The sequence below is a fragment of the Bubalus bubalis genome, chromosome 16 (genome assembly GCF_019923935.1).
Source record: "Bubalus bubalis isolate 160015118507 breed Murrah chromosome 16, NDDB_SH_1, whole genome shotgun sequence".
In the NCBI taxonomy this organism is placed as follows: Eukaryota; Metazoa; Chordata; class Mammalia; order Artiodactyla; family Bovidae; genus Bubalus; species Bubalus bubalis.
Genome location: NC_059172.1, coordinates 20,200,949 through 20,223,471, shown reverse-complemented (window position 1 = coordinate 20,223,471; position 22,523 = coordinate 20,200,949). Strand labels below are relative to the sequence as shown.

Below are 22,523 nucleotides of genomic sequence, written 5' to 3'. Positions count from 1 at the left end.
ATTTAATCACATCTAGTTTCTAGTTTAAATAGAAATTTTTCTATATCTAGATGATTACTATATGAATGGATTTAACTAGGATCCGTTTTTTAATAGTGTTTCTAATACACCTAAAGTAGGATTTACGTTACAAATCAGTTTTCAGTCTTCAGCTTCTTGAGCAAGTTAGATTTGAGTCGTATTTTAGTTTTGACCTTTTCATAGGTGCCTTCTGGACAAAATGGCTGTTTCCAGGGATTCTGAAATTAAGTATCCCGATAAAAATTAATGCTTCATAGGTAATACCACAAAACATAGAGAATTGAAATAATTTTATTGTACTTCAATGAAAAAACAAAGTTATTTGGTGGAAAGCTAAGCATCTGTTTAGTGAGAATGCATACTTAACTTTGAAATATGATCCTATTATGTAATGCAACTAAATGGCCTGGTGGTTTTTTGAAATTTGGGCTTTTAAACTATGTGAGTGTTCAGCAAAGAGAAGAAACACAGCTATAATAAACAGAATCGTGTCAAATTCCATTTACCAATCTTTCAACTGATTAAAGCACAAGTAACAATGAACTGAGTGATTGTCTAGTTCATCAGTTGGCATAGAACTGGGCCCTAGGCTATGCAAGATGATATTTTAACTCAAGGTGGTGGGTTTAGTCACTAAGTTGTGTACAACCCTTGCAACCTCATGGACTGTAGCCTGCCAGGCTCCTCTGTTCATGAGATTTTCCAGGCAAGAATACTGGAGTGGATTGCCATTTCCTTCTTCAGGGGATCTTCCAGACCCAGGAATTGAACCCTGGTCTCCTGCATTGCAGGCAGATTCTTTACCAACTGAACTACCAGGGAAGCTGCTTTAACTCAAGGGAGAGCTCTTTTCTATGGTAACAGGTAATCATTTTTGAGATAGAATAAAGGATGTTTTAATAGATGACATTTAAAATTGTTAAACTCCATTGCAGGTATAGTAAGTTTAGACAGTAGTGACTTTGGTAGGTGAAAGATTAATCAGTGCTGTCTAGCAAAATGACCTGGCAGTTTTTAACCAATATGACCAGAAGTGATAGACAAGTATACTGTTTTTCATACCTCCTAAAGTCTTTTTGTTCTGTGTTTCTTTGCAGTTCATATTATTCTGAAAAAAGGATTGCTTATTGTTAGGATAACATTTCTTTACAGAGCAATGCAGTGTGCCTCTCTTAAGGATTTTCAGTGCAGATGTTGTACAGAATTCTCAGTCTTTTGAAATAAAAATGTTTATAACTTGTATAAGCAGACCCTTTTCTTGGGGATAACATATGAAGTTTTTCTTGACAGTTAAAATCTCTGAAGTGCTAGTTTTCCCATTGGTTGCATGGACTATTCCTCTGCAATGCAGAGAGCAAGATTACTTTGTTTTGCATTCACCTTGTCACAGAAGAAAAAGTATAACGCTTTGTTTGTTTCCCTCTGCTTGTCTGGGTGTGCTCTGTGAGTATTTAAAAATTGAGTTTGAAAAGAAAATGATGTGAATTATCTCATGTGATGATGCAAATACCTTTTTCTGGAATGAGAGTAGAATCCTAAGTATGATAATAAGAATGTGTTGTTTTAAGCTGGCCATATTTTATTCTAGGATAATTCCTATGTTTGTATCAGAATATTTGTATCGGATATTTATATCAGAATAAGTTTTGTCTGAGTTAGAGGTTAAGCATACAGTTTGTCATAATTTTATGTAATTTCTTAGTTTATGTTTAGAACTAGACGAGGACTAACCTAGTACTATTTCATCTTTTAAAAAATTAATATTTGCAAAAGTTTAAACTTAAAAAACAGTGTGGTCTTACTTTTATTATCATACTGTTATAGAATCTTTGAAATATGTTAAGAGCTTAAAGCCATTTTAGAATTTATTCCAATTCATTTTACAGAGGAAGAAATTGAGATGCTCATGTGAAATGACCCAGGTTAAATAGGTGAATTCCAAGGTCTCTTGTAATGTTTTAGAGGGGTAATTAGAATTTGTAATGCTTTGCAACATAGTGTACTTTTTCAAGTTACAGCTGATCCTGTGGAACCAAGCCTTTTACTTCAAATAACTGAATTTTATTATGTTTTAAAAAATTTTTATTTATTTTTTGGCCACACTGTGACATGCCAAATCTTAGTTCCCAATGGGATCGAACCCTTTCCTCTTGATTTGGGATCATGGAGTCTAAATCACTGGATTGCCAGAGAAGTCCCCCCACATACTTTAATTTTAGAGTTTCTCTATTTAAAAAAGGTGAAAGCAAAAGAAAAAGGCTTTTTTATTCTTCTGTAGACCTATATAGTAACATCTCATTGCTAAATTTGTGTTTGTAGGCTGTCTAGGTAATGGCCTCCAGCGACTAGCAGTACAGGTGAAGTTCCATTTAAAGTTTGTCTTCATGCTTACTTAAGCCCCAGATGCACATTTGCTAGTCTCTACTCAAGCTTGGTATGTTATAGGCCAGAAAATCTGGGGATAACATTACCAGTAGAGAGAAGTAGGAGATGTGTCAATATTTACATCTTAATTCTCGTATTCCAAGTTTCTAGATTTTTTTTTTTTAAATAATTTGTTCCTTTTGGGAGAGGAAATAAATAGTATGAATGCAGTAGAGGAGAATGAGAGGAGTAGCAGAAGAGAAAGTCAGTCAAAGTTGAAATTGTAGGTGCTTGACTTCTCATCTTTTTATTTCTCCCAGTAGCTGTATACTAGTGCTTTAGTTGGATAGAGTATAAGTGTAAACACACAGATGACAGAGACCTTATTGCGCCTCTGCTCAATTGCTATTTCTGAGGAAAGAGTAAGGTGTGCTTCTTGACCATGCAGTCTGTTTCCTTTAACTTCTTGTGCTACCCGTTGTCTGTACATTTTCTTTGCATTTTTATATTGTCTTATGTTCTGACCTTATGCATTTTTTCTAATAGGTAGTAAACTGCTGGAGGGCAGAGACTATTACTAGTATCATACTGTGCCTTGCACATGGGGTGTGCTAAATAAATATTTGATAGATTGACTAAATCATTACATAGCAATACTTGTATTTTCATCAATAAAATCTTGTTAAAATGGATTAATCCATGAGGGGGAAAATGCTTTTTTGTATAGAGCTGTTTACTTGCACTGTGTTTTTTTTTTTTTTTTAATTGGGTTTTTTTCCTGAAGGATTTTTTTTTTTTTTAAGTGAGTAGAGTTGATGAATAAGCAATTAGAAAACTCCTATCTTAAAATCTAGGTAGTGTAAACAAGATTTGTTAATAGTCTTTAGGAAGGAGGACAGATGATTTTTGGTATTTGAACCATTGTAGATTATTAGAAATTTCACTGCATTCCCCTTAATACTCTTATCCAAATATAGACATAGCTGAAATATACTAATCATTGGGGAAGAAAATTTTTGGTCTCCATTTTAAATGAATTAAAAGGTTCACATCTTTCTATCAATAATTGAAGTCCCTGCGGAGTATATAAACCATTTAGTTGTACCAACTCATTGGCTGAAGCAACTAACAATTCAAAAGACACTTGTTAAGATTATCTCTGGTCAATTGTTTCTTTCTTTTTTGGATCATTTGTTTTTCAAGTTCACAAGCTTTAGACTTTATAAGAATATAAATCAAAGTAGGTGATGTTGGAACTCTAAACTTTTTCATTTTCTTACTAAGGTTAGGTGCATTCTTTCATTCAGACTTAACTACATAATTACTGCCATGGACAAGGAATAAGTTTTTATAGGATTGTCGTTTTTCCCCCTCCAGTTGAACAAGTGAAAGTGAAAGTTGCTCAGTCATGTCCGATTCTTTGCGACCCCGAGGATTATATAGTCCATGGAATTCTCTAGGACAGAATACTGGAGTGGGTAGACTTTCTTTTCTCCCGGTGATCTTCCCATCCCAGGGATAGAACCCAGGTCTGCTGCACTGCAGGCAGATTGTTTACCAGCAGAGCCACAAGGGAAGCCCAGTTGGACAAAAGTCTTGTCAGATTATAACTCCTGGTTAGGTACTTGCCTAAAAAATTATCTTACAATGGGACATTAGATAACAACTGATTTAGCATCCTTTTACTGTTCTTCAGTGTTCAGGAATCCTGCAGTCTTGATACTCAGTGAGCTTCTGTATTAATCAGTCTTCTAGGGCCTGGTAAATGCTCATTTCTCAGTGAAAGTCTGTTTCATTTTTGGACAACTCTTAAGTTCATGATGTTGGAGTTACATCCCTGACACCACTGTTAAATATTTTTTCTGTAACAGCTCAGACTCCTGCAACATGTGAAGGCTTCTAGCATTTGGAGAGAGCTGCTATGAATCTTCTATGAATTGTACTCTATGTTATCTATACCCTCCTTTTAAAAGTTGAAGGAACTTGATTCTTGATGCCTTTCCTGTCTGCTGTGAATTTTACTAGCAACTCAGTCTCAGTTGAATTGAGGAACGTTTGCTGGAGGCAGTCAGGTGCCTACCACTATGTAGGCAAAGTCAGAACTCATGTTTTTAGATGAAGAACAGGAATGCAGGGATTGGGGACTTGAAATGTCTAGAAAGGGCCACTGAGGATTATGGAAAGATAAGAGGAAAAGAAATCTTTCTCTTGTTGTATTTACATTATCATTCTACAAGGTCTTTCAGTACTACAGAAGTGATTTATTTGGCCTGGAGAGAAAGTAATTTGAGATATAGCTAGGTATTACTACTATTTTTGTTATTTTAAGCTTCATTTTTAAGTATTTCCCCACAGTTTAGAGATTTCCTTAATTGAGAATGAGAGTTACATAGTTTCCTAGGTAGTCAAGCTAAAGATGTCTCTGCTAATTTTTCTTGTTGTTATTGTTTACTAGTTGTCTATTAGTAACTAGTTGTTACTGTTTACTAATTGTCTACTAGTAACTAGTTGTTAACTGTTGTCTAGTTGGTAAAGAATCTGCCTGTAATGCAGGAGATCCGAGTTAGATTTCTGGGTTGGGAAGATCTCCTAGAGAAGGGAATGGCAACCCACTCCAGTGTTCTTGCCTGGAGAATCCTCAGGGACAGAGGAGCCGGGGGGGCTACAGTCTATAGGGTTAGAGAGTCTAACACGACTGAGCGACTTAGCACATAGCCCTGTAGCACCTAGTGAATTTTTAAAAAATGTTTAGATAAAGCAGCTTTGGTGATGAAAAAAATCTTGGAGGGGGAGGGATGGAAGATCTGGGTGTACTGCAGTTCTGGAGAAAGGAAGAAGACAGCAGCAGGAGGGCAGAAATGAAGTGTAGCAATAGCTGGAATAGAGTGGAAATACAGTGCTGAGGCACAAGTGATTTTTCTGGGATAGGTGACCTTCAGTTCAGTTCAGTTCAGTCGCTCGGTTGTGTCCGACTCTGCGACCCCATGGACTGCAACACGCCAGACTTGCCTGTCTTATTATCACCAACTCCTGGAGCTTGCTCAAACTCATATCCATAGAGTTGGTGATGTCATCCAACCATCTCATCTCATAGATGACCTTAGGCAAGTTATTTAATTGCCCTTTCAGTTTCCATTTAAATGAAATGTGATTGATAATAGTGCCTGCATGATAGTTTAAATTTGAATGCCTGTCATAACAAATACTCTGAACTGTTACAGGCAACAAAGAAACCAAGAGTGGGACTGGTTTCTCGGTACTACATGACAGTATAGTCTTAGTCTTTGACATGTACTGGGTAGTGTCTAATTCCATGGTTCTGCTTTAGAGATTCTGATTATGAGTAACCTGGAAAATGGCCCGATTTTTATCTTGCTCATGTGTGCTGTGCTCAGTCACTCAGTTGTGTCCAACTTGTTGGAGCCCCATGGGCTCTCTGTCTGTGGAATTTTCCAGGCAAGAATACTGGAGCGGGTTGCCATTTCCTATTCCAGGGGATCTTCCTGACCCAGGGATCAAACCTCCATCTCTTATGTCTCCTGCATTGGCAGGCAAATTCTTCACCACTGCGCCATCTTGCTCATATGTGGTGCTATAAATGAATTTTTAACACATTAGGGATGCTCAGTTGAAAAAGGAACCCTGAATTGAATTTTCAAGATGGATATTTCAAGATAGAATCTAAGAGGGCAGGTTTCAGTTATATCAATATTGTGGTAGGCTTTCTGACGAAGATATCTGATGCTAGAAAAACAACTCCATTCTGCTGGGAAAAAAACTTAATATTCATTTTATGTGAATGATACGAATATCTAACAAATTTGTAACACTATGTTAGAAACTGTCTTCGAGTTTAGGGAATGAAAAAGCTGTGTTTGTCTAGAGTACTTTATTCCTGTCTTTGCCCCTCTGTTTTTGTGGGGGTTAATGTTGGACCTGTCAGTTTGACAAGCAAATCCTTATTTATGTAATGATCTTAGTTTGTACTGCAAATTTTAACCCCAAGTGGGCAATTTTTCTACTTGTATTTAATGCATAGATCTTTATTTTGGCTACACAGAGATCCTGCGGGTGACAGTATTTCAAGAATTTGTGTACCATGAAGCCCAGTTTCACATAGTAGCTGCTTTCTCTTGTCATTGACCTCTTAACCGTCCAGTTATTGCTGTGTGACAGATTACTCCGGGACTTACCTCATTTCGTCATGCGCACAGATGATGCCTGTTAGGGATTCAGGGCATACAGTGGAGTTGACCTGCTCTGTGATGCCTGGGGTCTCAGCTGGGAAGACTCAACCTTGTTTCCTCACATGTCTCATGCTTGGGCTCGGATGACGTAATGCTAGAATTGCTGACCAGAATTCTTACCTGAGACCTCTCTTCAGAGTTTAGCTTCCTCATAGCATGGCAATCCCAGGGTTATTGGACTTGTTAAATGATGGCTCAGGGCTCCAAACATGATTGGTTTTAGTGACCAGCAAACAGGGCAGAGATGCATTGTTATTATGACTCAACCCTGGAAGTCACATAGGATCATCTCCACTGTTCTCTTGGTTGAAGCCCGCTCAGTACTATGGCAGAGGAATTAGACTAGTTTTTAATGAGAAGTGCCAAGGTCACATTGTAGAACAGTACAACGTGAGTCGTCTTTAGAAAATGTAATCTGACATAGATCTTGGGGTTGGATGAAAAGCAAATTTCCTGCCATGTAGAAAATTGTAGCTTTTCTGCCGTATCTCGTCCTAGGATAATATAGATGCATACTCAGGGATTCTTGTAGGTGGACGTCCTGACAGTATCCTGAAATCTGACAATCTTAACATTTTTGTGTAGCACAAGATTTTAATTTTTTTATCACTATTATATAAGCTATGTCTTTGCAAAATAAGTGTACAAAACAGAAGGAAAAGATTCTACCTGTAATTCTACCACTCAGGTACCATTCTTAACACCTTAAAAAATATTTATATATATGTGTACATATACACACACACATACACACACAGTTTTTAGGAGTTTTAAGTTCTCCAGACATTTAATGATAAAGCTAGGTATGTGAAACCATCCCCTGTGGATTTGTAGAACATTCATTATGTGCTAATGTCCTGATTTAGCAACAGTTTTCTTGAAAAATGTATAATGCCATTAAAAGGGGGAGATAATATATGTATAAGCTAACAGCAGTTTTTCTTTTGCCTAGTGGCTAGAACTTGAACTGTGTACTGGCACTAAATTTCAGGCATTCCTGTTGGCATATCTTTATTTGTATATTTCTAAGTACTGGAATGCAGAGTATAATGCTATTATTACATCATAAATCATAATTAAAAGCAAATCTTTAACTTGTTTAGTTTTGTTTTTTTTTAAAGTAGCCTGTCCTTTTAAAAACATGAACTGTCTCTGTTCATCCTCAGTGTTTAAGGCAGTTTAACTTCTCTCTTAGGGGTTAGGTGTACCGTATCAGTGTAAAAATCTTGATTCATTTTCTTAAAGACTAAGGTTTCCTTTTAAACAGAGTAAGTACCACAAAGTCTCTCATGGTTGGAAGAAATTCAGAATAATATGGTTCACTTTCCTAAAGTGTCAGATTTTTTTAGGTAATACATGGACATGTATTAGTCAAGTTTTCTTTCGTCTGATTACTAAAGAAAATCTCAAATTGTTGACATTGTTATTCTAGACTTGAATTTTATATGAACTTAGTTGGAGGCTTATTTTTTTAATGTATATATTTAATGTTTTAATTATTATAAACGTATTTATTTTTGGCTATGCTGGGTCTTCATTGCTGTGCAGGGGCTTATCTAGTTGTGGAGAGCAAGCTTTCCTCAGTTGCTGAGAGCAGAGGCTGCCCCTAATTGTGGTGTGTAGGCTTCTCCTGTTGCAGAGCATAGGCTCTAGGGTGCAGGTTCAGTAGTTGTGGTGCCTAGGCTTGGATGCCCTGGGGCATGTGGGATCTTTCTGGACCAGAGATTGAACTGGTATCCCTTGCATTGCAAAATGGATTCTTAATAACCGATGGGCCACCAGGGAAGCCCTGGGGGCTTACTGTTGTGTAAATAGTTCACCTAAGTAAGATTGAATAGTTTCATCATCCATTAATGTTTCAATGATTGTACTGATTTTATTTATTTACCTTTAGTATATCTAAAGTGTGATAAACTTTAATTTAAGGTAAAATGATTATGAAAGTTGAATACTGTTTGTGGTACAAACAAAATGGATCATTTGAAAACAACTTTCTAACACTGCTTTTAAGCTTGTTTCTGTGCCTCTGAGTTTTATCAGAACCTTAGTTTGTATCTGTTTTCTTGATTTTTTTTTTTTTTGTTGTTGCCAAGGGTAAGGAATAACTATGTATGTTTGTAATTTATTGTGATTATTTAAGATTTTTCTTCCTTAACTTATATTTCTATTTATTTCTCCTCTGACCCTTAAAACAATTGAATTTTTGACTATACCTTATTACCTAAGTATGTTTGTGGTGGAGTTTTTTAAATTTAAGAATAGTAGCCTAGGAAACCTCCAACTTTGGGCGGGTGGAGGGATGAGAGAATGATCTTAAACCAGAGGCTTAATTTTCTTCCCCCACTCTTGCTCATTTAGTTACGTTTGTGAGAACATAAAGAGCAAAGCTGATGACTAGTGTACTGTGACTGTAAGTGATAGCTTGAATTTACTTCATTTTTAAGGGAAATGAGTGGGGCACATCAAAGACAGTATGCACATGTGTTTATTGAGAAAAACAAATACACAACGTACATGAATTCTTTGGCGAGGATAAGAACAAAAATTTAACACTTAGTAAAATAAGGTATCTGATATGGTCACTTGAGTGTAAGTGGAATCCTCATTGAATTGTGGCTGTCACTCATGTAGATGGGTATCATAAGCTTGGGCCATCTGGTGCACATCTTTTTTGAGAAGCCCAAGGATGGGGAGGGACACACGTATACCTGTGGTGATTCATGTTGATGTATGGCAAAAATCATAACATTGTAAAGTAATTACTCTCCAATTAAAATAATTTTTAAAATAAGCAGTAACTTATCATTGACTTATAATACAATATTTGGTATCAGCATGGCAGAGATATTTAAATTCATTTTTTAAATTCACAATTAAACTAATGCTATTTTACATACTAACTTAAACTGTAGTTTATCTAAAAAGTATGTAAAAAGTACGTTTAGGGCAAGATTTCAGACAAACTTTTAAAGAATTATATGGGTTTGTTATTTTAGCATTGTTAAGCTGGTATATACTTCCAGTATGGAATATAATTATTTTTTTCTTTTAATATAGGGCAAGCTTGATGATTATCAGGAACGAATGAACAAAGGGGAAAGGCTTAATCAAGATCAGCTGGTAAAGATGTTATATTTTATTTAGATTTTATGTTACTTATTTTAATAAGATTAATTTTGTGTTTCTTTGTGTTTCCAGTAAAAGTTGGATTTTCTTTTTGTTATTTTAGGATGCCGTGTCTAAGTACCAGGAAGTCACAAATAACTTGGAGTTTGCAAAAGAATTACAGAGGAGTTTCATGGCATTAAGCCAAGATGTAAGTAAAAGGCATATCTGTTTATAAAATATTAAAAATGAAGGCAGAAAATTTTGTTGTATTTCTTGAGTTTTAGTTTTTGCATTACTGTTGATAAGTTCTCTGCAAAGCGGAGAGGATTGGATCCAATTATATCTAAGTTTCTTTACAATTCTGTAAAGTTTAATGTAACAGCCTTGAAGATGCCCTTTAAAAGGACTGAATTTCATATATGGCGGACATGTATCATTGGTCTAAAAAATTATCTGTGCAAATATATACAGTCAGCCTTCTGTATCTGCAGGGGTCTGGATCCGAGGATTGAAATCCTAGGTTGGTTGAATCTACAGATACAGAGGGTGTACTGTAAGGTACTTGGAACATCTATAGATATTTTGGCATCCATGAGGTGTGGAGTAGTGTGTCCTGGAGTTGAGTCCCCTTGGATACCAAGAGATGGTTGTATAAATGTGATAGACTTCTATCTTCCATGTATTCCCTTATGCCTCAGGACTATCTTACAATACTGTTAACCATCAGAAAATAAAGAGGCTTGTTTATATAATTGGTTACTACTTTCTCCATTAGGGATCTTAAGGTATGTGGCCGGCTGATATGTTGCACTTGTTTCAGCTCTTGATCCAACGAAGGGGTGTGTTTTTCCCCAACATCTTTTGATGTGACCAAAGTCTTTGGGAACAGGATAAAAAATACTAGCAAAGTCAAATACTTTTCTTGACATTTGAGACCAGAAAGTTAATATCCTTCTGAATTAGTGTTGGCTTCTTGGAGAAGGGCTTGCAAAAACTTTGAAATATAAAGTTGCCTCTGATTTGTTGAAATAAACAGTTTATTATGTGATGAGAGACAATGTAGTACATAGATGAAAAGTTCTGATTCTGGAACCAAGCTGCCTGGTTTGAATCCTGATTCTGCCACTTTTACTTAATAGTTGTAAGACTTTAGAGAAAGGATTACTTAACTTTCCTATACCTGTATCAGTCAGGGTTTTCCAGAGAAAGAGCCAGTAGTTTAGAAAGGAAAGGGAGAAAGAGGGATGAGGCTGTCACATTGCTTCAGTTTTCTTATCTGTAAACAAAACAAAACAATTAGTGCCTACCTCATTATAGGGTTGTGCTTAGAACAGTATTTGAAGCGTAACTAATGGTTCATGCACTTAATATAATGGTTCATGCACTTAATATTATTGTTACTTATTAAATTTGATTGAAGGTGGGAAATATTGATGATACTCCTGAAAATGGAGTAGGAGTTATTTGATTTACATCCAAGTAGGGATTTGTTCCATTTAGTTTAGGTCAGAGCCTCAGGCTTGAAGAACCCTGCCCAATTTCCCAATTTCTTGTTTCTGATTTTTTTTTTTAATGAGTCATAGAAGTAGAATTACCATATACAATTTAATATAGAGTATCTATTTCTGAAGCTCCTGTCACAGTGTAAATGAAGATACTTGTATCTTCCTTTGATTTTTTTTTTTTTAACACTGGTTAAAAAAGGAACTTTTCACTGGGCCCTTAACTTCGTTGGCAGTCTTTTAACTCTGATCCTTTGTTGCATTTTCCACAGTTACTAAACACATTTTTTGTTTTGTATTCAAGAGCTTCTTTAACCTAGTTCAAGCCTACCTTTTCTAGTCTTCATATTCTTCCCTACTTCTCATTTCATCCAAAGTGGTTTTCTTTATTGTCATACTTCTTTTGCTTTGTCAACTTATTTTCTCATTCCTAACTTTCTTCCTAGAATGGAAGTGGTGGATTATTTGGGATAAGAGGGTAGTAGTGTGTTTGACATCTCCTTTTAAGTCAGTAGTAGGCAATTGAAATTAGAATTTCGAACCATTTTCTATTAAAGATAGACATAAATTTTTTTTTTTAATTGTGGCTGTGGTAGGGTTTCTTTTTTAAAATTGACTCTGAACCTTAATGAAAATTTTTAGTTTTTATACTTTTTATAATGGAAAATTTTAAGAACTAAAGACTATAATGAACTTACATTTACCTATGCCTAGCTTCTACAGTTAGCATCATTTCATGAGCAATTATATTTTACCTATACGCACACTTATGTCCTCATTTCCTGTCTGCTAGATTATTTTGAAGCAAATATTTGTTTCATTGGTACCATTTCTGTAGTGTAATACCTTCTAGGAAAACATGTGTTTTGAATTTCTAATAAATAACTACTTAAAACAGTTCCATTTATTAAACTTTTAATGTTGGGAGTCATTCTTTTGTATGTCAGAATCACATCTAACTCAGTGAGTGAAATGTGTCTTATTTACTTTGGACCTGAAATTGAAGTAAAAGTTTTTATAAAATTTATTTCTATGTCTTATGTTTATGTCTTTATGCAGATTCAGAAAACAATAAAGAAGACAGCACGTCGGGAGCAGCTTATGAGAGAGGAAGCTGAACAGAAACGTTTAAAAACAGTACTTGAGCTGCAGTATGTTTTGGATAAACTGGGAGATGATGAAGTGAGAACTGACCTGAAGCAAGGTTTGAATGGAGTGCCAATATTGTCTGAAGAGGAATTGTCGTTGTTAGATGAGTTCTACAAATTAGCAGACCCTGAACGAGACATGAGCTTGAGGTATAGTGGTATAATAGAAACTTCTAAATGTTGTGTTGACAACTGAAAAGTAATTAACCAGATGTTTTATTATTATTAGGTTGAATGAGCAGTATGAACATGCCTCCATTCACCTGTGGGACTTGTTGGAAGGAAAGGAAAAACCTGTATGTGGAACAACTTGTGAGTATCACTGACAACTTTTGATTTTTGTGACTAAGAACCTTTAAAGTTTAATTTCCTATTTAAAAGTAATGTTAATTGAAGAAAACTTTAGAAATATGTAAGTAATATTCATCCACTGTTTACTTTTTTACTTTTTTGTTTTGTTTCCTTTTTGTATGTTTTTATTTTTTGCAATTTTTTTTGTGTGTATATAAATCAAAACATCAGCTCAAACAACCAAAAATCGGTAAAGATGGGAGTCCTAAATTAACATAGTTTTGTTCTTAACGTATTCTGTTTCAGGGGGACAGATTAACACCAAATTGGCTTTCATTGTTTTTGGTGTTAAATGGAGACTGGTTTTTCCTTATGGATGAAATCTTGTGAAAAACATTTACTCCACCCCATGCATTCTATCCATGGTCATTGCCTTAGTTTTTTTTTTTTTTTTTTTTTCTTCTTAGACTTCTGCTAATTTCGGATATTCTTTTGTTTGTATTTTGAAAAAGCTAATTAATTATCTAGACCAACAATCTATATATGAGCTCCTTAACTGTAAATATGTAGGTTTTTTTTTTTTTTTTAAGATATTTTTAAGTTATACTGCTGCTGCTGCTGCTAAGTCGTTTCAGTCGTGTCCAATTCTGTGCAACCCCATAGACGGCAGCCCACCAGACTCCCCCATCCCTGGGATTCTCCAGGCAAGAACACTGGAGTGGGTTGCCATTTCCTTCTCCAATGCATGAAAATGAAAAGGGAAAGTGAAGTCGCTCAGTCATGTCTGACTCTTAGCGACCCCATGGACTGCAGCCTATCAGGCTCCTCCGTCCATGGGATTCTCCAGGCAAGAGTACTGGAGTAAGGTGCCATTGCCTTCTCTTACTTCAGTAAATTAGGAATTTTAGATTTTAACCACTTAGTAAAGGGGACTGGATTGTTAGCAGTTTTTAATGTTGATTTACGGAAGTAGATATTTGAATATACTTAGGAGAAGGAAATGGCAAGCCACTCCAGTATCCTTGCCTGGAGAATCCCAGGGATGGGGAAGCCTGGTGGGCTGCCGTCTATGGGGTTGCACAGAATTGGACACGACTGAAGCGACTTAGCAGCAGCAGCAAGGCAAAAGTATCTGTATGCCTTGTTTTTTAGCTTTTATGATTGAAAAGAAATTACAAGAGTTTTTGGCAAAACTGTATGATATAATTTGGGACTTAAGGAAATGGGTAAATCAAATATGAGGAGCCAATGCTTGTGTATCTTTTCATGTAAGAAATCCGTTTTCTTGATTTGTTGACCTATGTTGTTTGTATTTCTTGGTTAAAAAAAAAAAAAACAACTTCTTGATTTAGTTTTGCTACAAATATGTCCTGAATTCCCCACTTGATTAGAAAGTAATTGACATGGGTGTAAATTTGTTAGATTCAAAAGTAGCTTTTGGTCATGTCTGATAAAATTTTCATGAACTCTGTTGAGTAATAAGGGTTAAAGTCTAAGCCTGTCCCTTGTTTGATGTTATTTTCTACCTAGCCTCATTCTTGCATCTTAGGAATGTACAGTTAATAGAAAGGTGTAATTTACTCAAATTAGTGTGGTTTTTGCATTCAGCTTTCATAGGTTTTTAAAACGGCTCTGAGGCAGGAGATTCTGAAGGAGAGGGAGAGAGAGCACATGAAGTGTTCTGTTCGGTATTCAAAAAATTGTTAAATAGTTTATTTGGTTATGCTGCGCATCTTGTGGGATTTTAGTTCCCGTCCAGGGATTGAACCCACGCCTTTGGCAGTGAGAGCACAGAGTCCTATCCACTGTATGGCCAGGAAATTCCCAATAGTTTTATACCAAAGGAGTATAGGATTAACTTTATACTCCTTTGATATAATGTCTCTGAAGTTTCATTTTTATGTATAGTTACCTATTAATAGTTCTTGATCTACATCTACTATACAAGGCCAGGAAATTAACTCCTGACATAGACCTTCACTTGCTGCCCTGACAGCTTTATGTACCAAGTTCTGACAGTTATATTTGCCTTTTAAATATCTTTTGAATCTACTTCTTTCTCTACTTTTCTGCTTTTTCTCTTCTGCAATGCTCTTACCTGAATTCACCATCCATCCCTTTTTAGAATCTTTTAATGGTTTTATTTTAATTACATTTTTTATATATATAGTTTGTAAGACCTTGCAAATTCTGGCCCTTAACAGTCTTTAGACTTATATCTTCCTTATGCTTTTTCCTTGTTTCCTTTGCTTCAGCCTCAATGCATACTTAAATTGACTTGTATTTGGCACCCTTCTTTGTACAGGGCTTTGTAAATGCTGTTGCCTCTGCCTTGAAATACTTTTTCCCTCTCTACGACTCATCTTCCAGATCTCTTGTAATCCTTACACCAGGAAAGCCTCTTGTAATCCTTACACCAAGAAAGCCTCTCATGGTCTCTGCTTGATTAGGTCCAGTGCATGTACTTCTGTGTAGTTCTTTTCACAGATGGTATTTTACTGTTTTTGTGAGTAGTTGAGAGCTCTTCTCTATTGGACTGTTAGCTTAGGGAAGGCAAATACTACATGTTTCACATACCTTTCTGTAGCCCCAGTGCCTAGTACACTTTTTAACATATAGTTAGGTGCTAAATAAATGCTTAATGAATGAATAAATGATAATCGGGAGGGCAGATACTGTGTCTTTTACATACCTTTCTGTAGTGCCAGTGCCTAGTACATTGAGTAACGTATAGTTAGGTGCTAAATATATGGTTATTGAAAGAATTAATGATTTTATTTTGGACTTTTTTTTGGACTAACTTATTTAAAATGCTTAAAATTTAATACAAATAATTTCTTGTTCACTTATTCTGTAATAAATTTCTTTTGGAATTTAATGTTTTAATTTTTTAAGTAACAGTTGATGGGTTTTTTTTTTTTTTTTTTTTACTATATCTTGTAGAATGTTTAATCTTTTAAGTCAGATAGTCTTAAGATTATAATTCATAATGTGTTTTTAGATAAAGCTCTAAAGGAAATTGTTGAGCGTGTTTTCCAGTCAAACTACTTTGACAGCACCCACAACCACCAGAATGGTCTGTGTGAGGAAGAGGAGGCAGCCTCAGCACCTACGGTTGAAGACCAGGCAGCCGAAGCTGGTGAGTACTCAGGTGGCTATGAACTTTAGTTTAGGGTCTTGGTTTTACTTTCCTCTGCCACAGCTTCAAGCTAGACATTTATTTAGTTACATTTGTACACTTAGATTTTTAGAGAAACTTGAAGCATTACTAAATATTGACAAAACACATTAAGAGTAATTCCCAGAGGTATTAAATATCAGTTATTTATCTTATTGCTCTTTATCCCTGTTACAAATGTCTTTCTCTTGCTACATTATTGGTCGGTTGGAATATGGATAAGGGGGCAACTATTGTATATATGGCTTTTCAAATAGATTTTTGACTAATGTGTGCTCATTTATTGTGGCTTATTACCATGCCAGTATTTGAGGAGAATGGTATGAGGTTTTGTTGTTGTTGTTTTCTATGATGGAGAGTTACAACTATAAATGTCTCAGGCACCAGAGATCTATTCTAGCACCCAGTGTATCACTAATATATAGGTAAACAGTTACTATGAGGACTTTTATGTTACATTGATGAATAAAATTTTGAGTACTATTGGAAGCATTGTCTAAGGAGTATTAGTTTTGTTGTGATAGGTAAAAGCATGGATTCTAGAGTCAGATTGCCTGGATAAGATCTTGGCTACAACACGTGTTAGCTATGTAAAACTTGGGCAACTTACTGAACTTGTGTAAGTTCAGTATTCTCAGGTTCTTCATTTAGGAAGTAATATGTATACGATGGTAAGCATTTCATACAAGTGTTAGCTATTAGGTTGAAACTAGACAGGAACATTGCAGATTGGTGGAATTTACAGTTGCAGATACATATAAAGCAATTTAAGTCAGGGTTTTTTGTTTTTGTTTGAGGGGAAGGGGCTTGCAAGATCTTGATTCCCTGAGGAGGGATTGAACCTGGGCCCTGGCAGTGAAAGCACTGAGTCCTAACCACTGGACTGCCAGGAAATTCCTAAGTAGTCTTTCCCACCCCACCACCACCACTTTTACGAAGTAGATAAGTGTGGAGACTAGGGTGCTGGTTTATTGGCATCATATTTGATCCAGAATAATTACTGTTGAAATAAGCCTGGAATACATGGTAAAAAAAATGTTTTCTACTATTGTAAGAGTAATAAAATACAGAAACTTACTATTAACTAACTTTGTAAATTCAGACTATATGATGGGGAACTGGATTTAAATGAATTGTTAACTTTTAAAAATATATTTTACACTCTTTTGTATCATTTTTTAACCTTTTAGAACCTGAGCCAGTGGAAGAATACACTGAACAAAATGAGGTTGAATCAACAGAGGTATGATTTTTATTTTATGCTAGCTTTTTCTTTCTGTCTTTCAAACAGAGGTCTCAAACATTTACTTTGCTTTGCAGTATGTAAATAGACAATTTATGGCAGAAACACAGTTCAGCAGTGGTGAAAAGGAGCAGGTAGATGATTGGACAGTTGAAACAGTTGAGGTAAGAGTTCTCGGTTACAAGGTTGTCTTTTGTCTTTAATTAGTACTTTTTATCTCTCTTAAGAACAAATTTAGATTTTTAAGTATTTTGCATTATAAGTACACTTATTATAATAACAGACTCATTATATAAGACTATTCTATTTAAAAGGTGATTTGTTTCTGTTGATATTTAATATAATCACCGCTTTACTGTTCCAATTACAAGAAAATATACAAATATCTATGTGGTTTATGTGCTCAATCTATTAAAGTACACAACCTGTTAATCAGGTTGCACCATGAAAATCTAGTCTCCTGCATGGATAGCCTTCAGAAAGACTACGTGACGGGATACATTGATGTGTCATCTCAGACTCTTCCTTCACCCTGATGCTGTTGATTACCAAGTTCTGTTAGCTCAGTATTGCGTATAAAGGAACTAAGGTTTTGACTTGCCCAATGGCACCCCACTCCAGTACTCTTGCCTGGAAAATCCCATGGATGGGGGAGCCTGGTGGGCCACAGTCCATGGGGTCGCACAGAGTCGGACACGACTGAAGCGACTTAGCAGCAGCAGCAACAGCCAGGCAGAGAATTTTGTAAATTTGAAATAATAATAATTAGTGAGATTTCTTAGCAGAGCAGGGAATTACTTAAAACAATAATTAGGAGAAATTATTAGGAAGATGATAGGTAGAGTGAAATTTGGCTTCTGTAACAATTTAGACAAGGTGGGATAGAGCTTGATCCTATGGTACTGGTGGAGAGTGAAATGATAGGAACTCAAGTTTAATGATAATAATAGCTAACATTTTATTGAATGCTTAGTATATATCAGGTACTGAGATAGATATATGTTTATATATAGGTGTATAGGTTACTTACTGTAGAAGGGTTAATAGTTTAAGCAAAATACTTGGTTTTAGGACATAGACACAGTAGTCTTTTTTTTTTTTTTTAAAGCTGTTTACAAGGTAAACCTGAAATGCTATTAATATGTGGCAACCCTGTGGAATTGGAAACACTGTAGAAGTGAGAGCATTGATCCGAATGTTAACTTCGACTTAATTTGGTCAGGTTGACGACATTCAAATCTATTATTCTGTTTATAGTATACATGGTATGTGTAATTTGGGGACCAGTCATGACGGTGATGGATGTAGCTCTGTCATTCTACCAACCTGTCTTCCTCTTCTGCTTTAGGTGGTAAATTCACTCCAGCAGCAACCTCAGGCTGCATCTCCTTCAGTACCAGAACCCCACTCTTTGACCCCAGTGGCTCAAGCCGATCCCCTCGTGAGAAGACAGCGAGTACAGGACCTTATGGCACAGATGCAGGGGCCCTATAATTTCATACAGGTAGGTACTAGTCAAACACTGTGATAGATAGGTTAAGTGTTTACGTTAACTTAATTACATTATATCCTACCTAAACTTTATATATTATATCCTACTTAAATATCAATTGCATTATATCCTAGGATTCAATGCTGGATTTTGAAAACCAGACACTTGATCCTGCCATTGTATCTGCACAGCCAATGAATCCAGCACAGAACATGGACATACCCCAGCTGGTTTGCCCTCCAGGTTGGTAGTGACATGTTTATGTGAGAAATATAGAACCAGTGTTTTTAGGTTATGTAAAGTTTGTGAAAATTAATCTTTTTATTTTTAATGTTTACTTTCAGATCTTGTGTCTTTTAATTTGGTAAGAAATGGTAACTCTTTTTTCCTATAATATGAACCATAAATGTAGTTCCATTGTTATTAGTGGTGGATTTTTTTTTTTTGGTAACTTTATTGGCATGTGGACATACAGAAACATACATGCAAATTTAAAGTGTGATGAGTTTTTACAAATTTGAACTCACCAGCACCCAGAAGTGGAAGATTACTAATACCCCAAAAGCCTACTTGTGTTCCCTTGTAGTCTAGTTACTACCTCTTCCCTTGCCCTATAGCAGCCACATCCTGACTTGTACAACTATAGATGTGTTATACCTGGTTGGTTTTTGTTTTGTTTTGTTTTTTTTTTGGTATGATGAAATTTTGCTTGGCTTTTTAAATTTCAAAATTAACCTAGGAATGGACTTCCCTAGTGGTCTTGTGGTTAAGACTCTATGTACCCAATACAGGGGGTGCGGGTTTGATCCCTGGCAAGGCAACTAGGATCCCACATGCTGTGTGACAAAAAAACATTATCTGTATTTGAAAAAAGGAAAGACCAAATGACTTTTAAAAAATTAATCTAAAAAAGATAGGTGTCTTTCTCTGAAGGATGATTGCAGCTTTTTAGGAGGATATCTGAACATTTTATTACTTAAAAATGAGATGGAGTAGTGAGTGGGTAAGGAAATGCTTAAGAGGAAAGTAGAAGAGATGGACTAGAAGACAGCTGAAGTTTCCATTTCTCACTAGTCTTATATACAATTATTTGAAACAGCAGCACAATAAATAGGGTTGGTGCTTTTGTATTGGGTTAAGTGGAGCATCTCTTAAAGACCATTAGCAATTTTGAGTCTTGTTTTTTTCCTACAACATGTCAGCATTAAGGGCATAAACATGGAACAATATGAAGTAACATATTTATTGTTGATCTTAAATGTTATAAAAGGAGTTGCTGGTGAAAGCAACTAGTAAACTATGTTTAATGCTGGTAAGTCACCTCAGTCGTGTCCGACTCTGTGCAACCCCATAGACAGCAGCCCATCGGGCTTCCCCATCCCTGGGATTCTCAGGCAAGAACAACTGGAGTGGGTTGCCATTTCCTTCTCCAATGAAAGTGAAAAGTGAAAGTGAAGTCGCTCAGTTGTGTCCGACTCTGTGCGACCCCATGGACTGCCGCCTATCAGGCTCCTCCGTCCATGGGATTTTCCAGGCAAGAGTACTGGAGTGGGGTGCCATTGCCTTCTCCGAAACTATGTTTAATAAACATAGTTAATATGATAAGTTAGGATTTTTCTAAAGGAAAGGGAGCTCTTATCTCTACCAAGAGTTAGAAAACAGATGAGGGACTCACAAAGTTATTAGTGTTCACTTTTTGAGCTCTACCAGAGGAAGAAAATACATAGTTTTCTTAGCTATGCCAGTCAACACATGCACCACTGATGTAACCTGTAAAGCTATTTAGAATTTTCAGGTGGTGGTAAGTCAACTAGACTCTCCAGTGAAAATGGATGATTTCCAAATGACTAACCAAAGATACTGTATTTTTGATTATCTGTTTAACCATGATTTGGAAGAGTAGTGGAAGAATGATGAAAGTTGACAATAACATGCACACTGAATTGAATATAGGCTTTTTAAAGATAAATTTTTATTTTTTCCAGTGGAAGCATTTGAAATTATATTGAAAGTAGATAGTTAAAATACTTCTGAATATTATCTATCTCAAAATATTGACTATGCTCCTTTGTAGTTAACGGCTTTAAAAAGCTCTTTTTTAGGGATAATTCTAGCATTGATTCTTACTCTGCTTTATACCTATTTGCTGGTATTGTTTCACTAACACTCCAAAAAAAAAAGGGAAAGGCATGTGGTAGTTGATTAATAATAATGAGTATCAGTTAATTGAAAATGCTCACTTGAAAGCTAAAATCCTTCCTGTACTTCCCCATTTATTTTCCTAATTGCTAAATAGTTTATTTAGGATTTGGCTATAGAAAATTGACTTTAGAGACTAAGTAAAAGATATTTATACATCTCTGAAGAAATTTGATTTTGTATGACAGTATTTTTTTGGTCAATTTTACAGTTCATTCTGAATCTAGACTTGCTCAACCTAATCAAGTTTCTGTACAGCCAGAAGCTACACAGGTAAGACATATTTTTGCAGTTTTTGTTTTTAATCAGTTCTTAGGTCTCTTTCTTAGCTAGCTTATGAAAACCAAGTGTGAGTTTGATCACTGTCAAGTCTGGCATGAGTAGCTATCAACTTTTATTTCCATGTTTACATTTATTTTTCTTTCAATAAACTGATAAAAACAATGTATTTGTTAAACCTTATGGTTTTTAATTATAATGAAGTTTTTAAATTTCAAACTGAGAATTGGAGATGACATAATTTAGATTTCATAATTTTAAAATTTAGTGTAGATATTATCTGTATTTATAGGGAACTTCGTAATTGGGCTTGGGTTTATTAACTTTGAGCTTTAATAATATATGTATTTTTCCAGTTGTTAGGTTTTATAGTCTCTTTAACATGACTGTCTATTTCTTAGCCCTGTATGTAATGAAGTTGGTTTATAACAGAATGAAGCTTTGATTTCTTTACTTCTTTGTTAGGTTCCTTTGGTTTCATCCACAAGTGAGGGATATACAGCATCTCAACCCTTGTACCAACCTTCTCATGCTACTGAGCAACGACCACAAAAGGAACCGATTGACCAGATTCAGGCAAGTTTTGTTTTGAATTGGGTGGAGGCAAATAACTGTTAATACAGTATCTCTTTGTTTTGGACCTAACGCATTCACTATATTATTTTTATTTCATAAGATAGTTGAGTTTATTAACATACGTATGGGTCTTAGTTCACTGCATCTGTTAAAGTGCATCTGTTCACTTTGTGTTTAGGCAACGATCTCTTTAAATACAGACCAGACTACAGCATCATCATCCCTTCCTGCTGCTTCTCAGCCTCAAGTGTTCCAGGCTGGGACAAGCAAACCTTTACATAGCAGTGGAATCAATGTAAATGCAGCTCCATTCCAATCCATGCAAACGGTAAGCAGATTAAGTCAGTTGACATTAAGTGCCTGGTGTGTACTATCTTAATGTAAGAGTCTCAGCAAAATGACACAAAAACTTTGTGCTTGAATCTGCATCTACTGTAACTTTAGGTTATGTTTAATTGAACATGAAACTCATTTTTTTCTGTTCACAGAGATAAACTTGAATCTTAGGAGTTATGTGCCTACATCTTGTTTTGTAGTTTCACCGTTTAACAGAATTTTAAATTTGAAAAAAGTAGACTGATATATATCATTGGTCTTCCCTTGTGGCACGGTGGTAAAGAATCTGCCCCCCAATACAGAAGATGTGTGGGTTCGGTCCCTGGGTCAGAAAGATCCTCTGAAGAAGGAAATGGCAAATCACTCCAGTATTCTTGCTTGGAAAATTCCACGGATAGGAGCCTGGTGGGCTACAGTTCATAGAGTCCTAAAGAGTAGGACACGGTGGAGCATACACACAACACAGATCATTACCTAGAGATTAATTGTTTACACTTTATCATATTTACTGAATCTTTTAATTTACTGAATTATATCTC

At 35.7% G+C, this 22,523-nt stretch overlaps 1 protein-coding gene across 1 annotated transcript in view; it reads left to right on the top strand.

Annotated features, from left to right (window-relative positions):
* CAPRIN1 (cell cycle associated protein 1) overlaps window positions 1-22,523 on the top strand; it is a 35,152-nt gene that overhangs the window by 3,470 nt on the left and 9,159 nt on the right. The window contains exons 3-14 of the mRNA XM_006062386.3: window positions 9,690-9,752; window positions 9,862-9,948; window positions 12,302-12,540; window positions 12,620-12,702; window positions 15,683-15,820; window positions 17,050-17,102; window positions 17,180-17,266; window positions 18,451-18,606; window positions 18,729-18,837; window positions 21,005-21,066; window positions 21,538-21,648; window positions 21,827-21,976. Coding sequence (XP_006062448.2) covers window positions 9,690-9,752; window positions 9,862-9,948; window positions 12,302-12,540; window positions 12,620-12,702; window positions 15,683-15,820; window positions 17,050-17,102; window positions 17,180-17,266; window positions 18,451-18,606; window positions 18,729-18,837; window positions 21,005-21,066; window positions 21,538-21,648; window positions 21,827-21,976 — 1,338 coding nt within the window. The remainder of the gene's footprint in view (window positions 1-9,689; window positions 9,753-9,861; window positions 9,949-12,301; window positions 12,541-12,619; window positions 12,703-15,682; window positions 15,821-17,049; window positions 17,103-17,179; window positions 17,267-18,450; window positions 18,607-18,728; window positions 18,838-21,004; window positions 21,067-21,537; window positions 21,649-21,826; window positions 21,977-22,523) is intronic.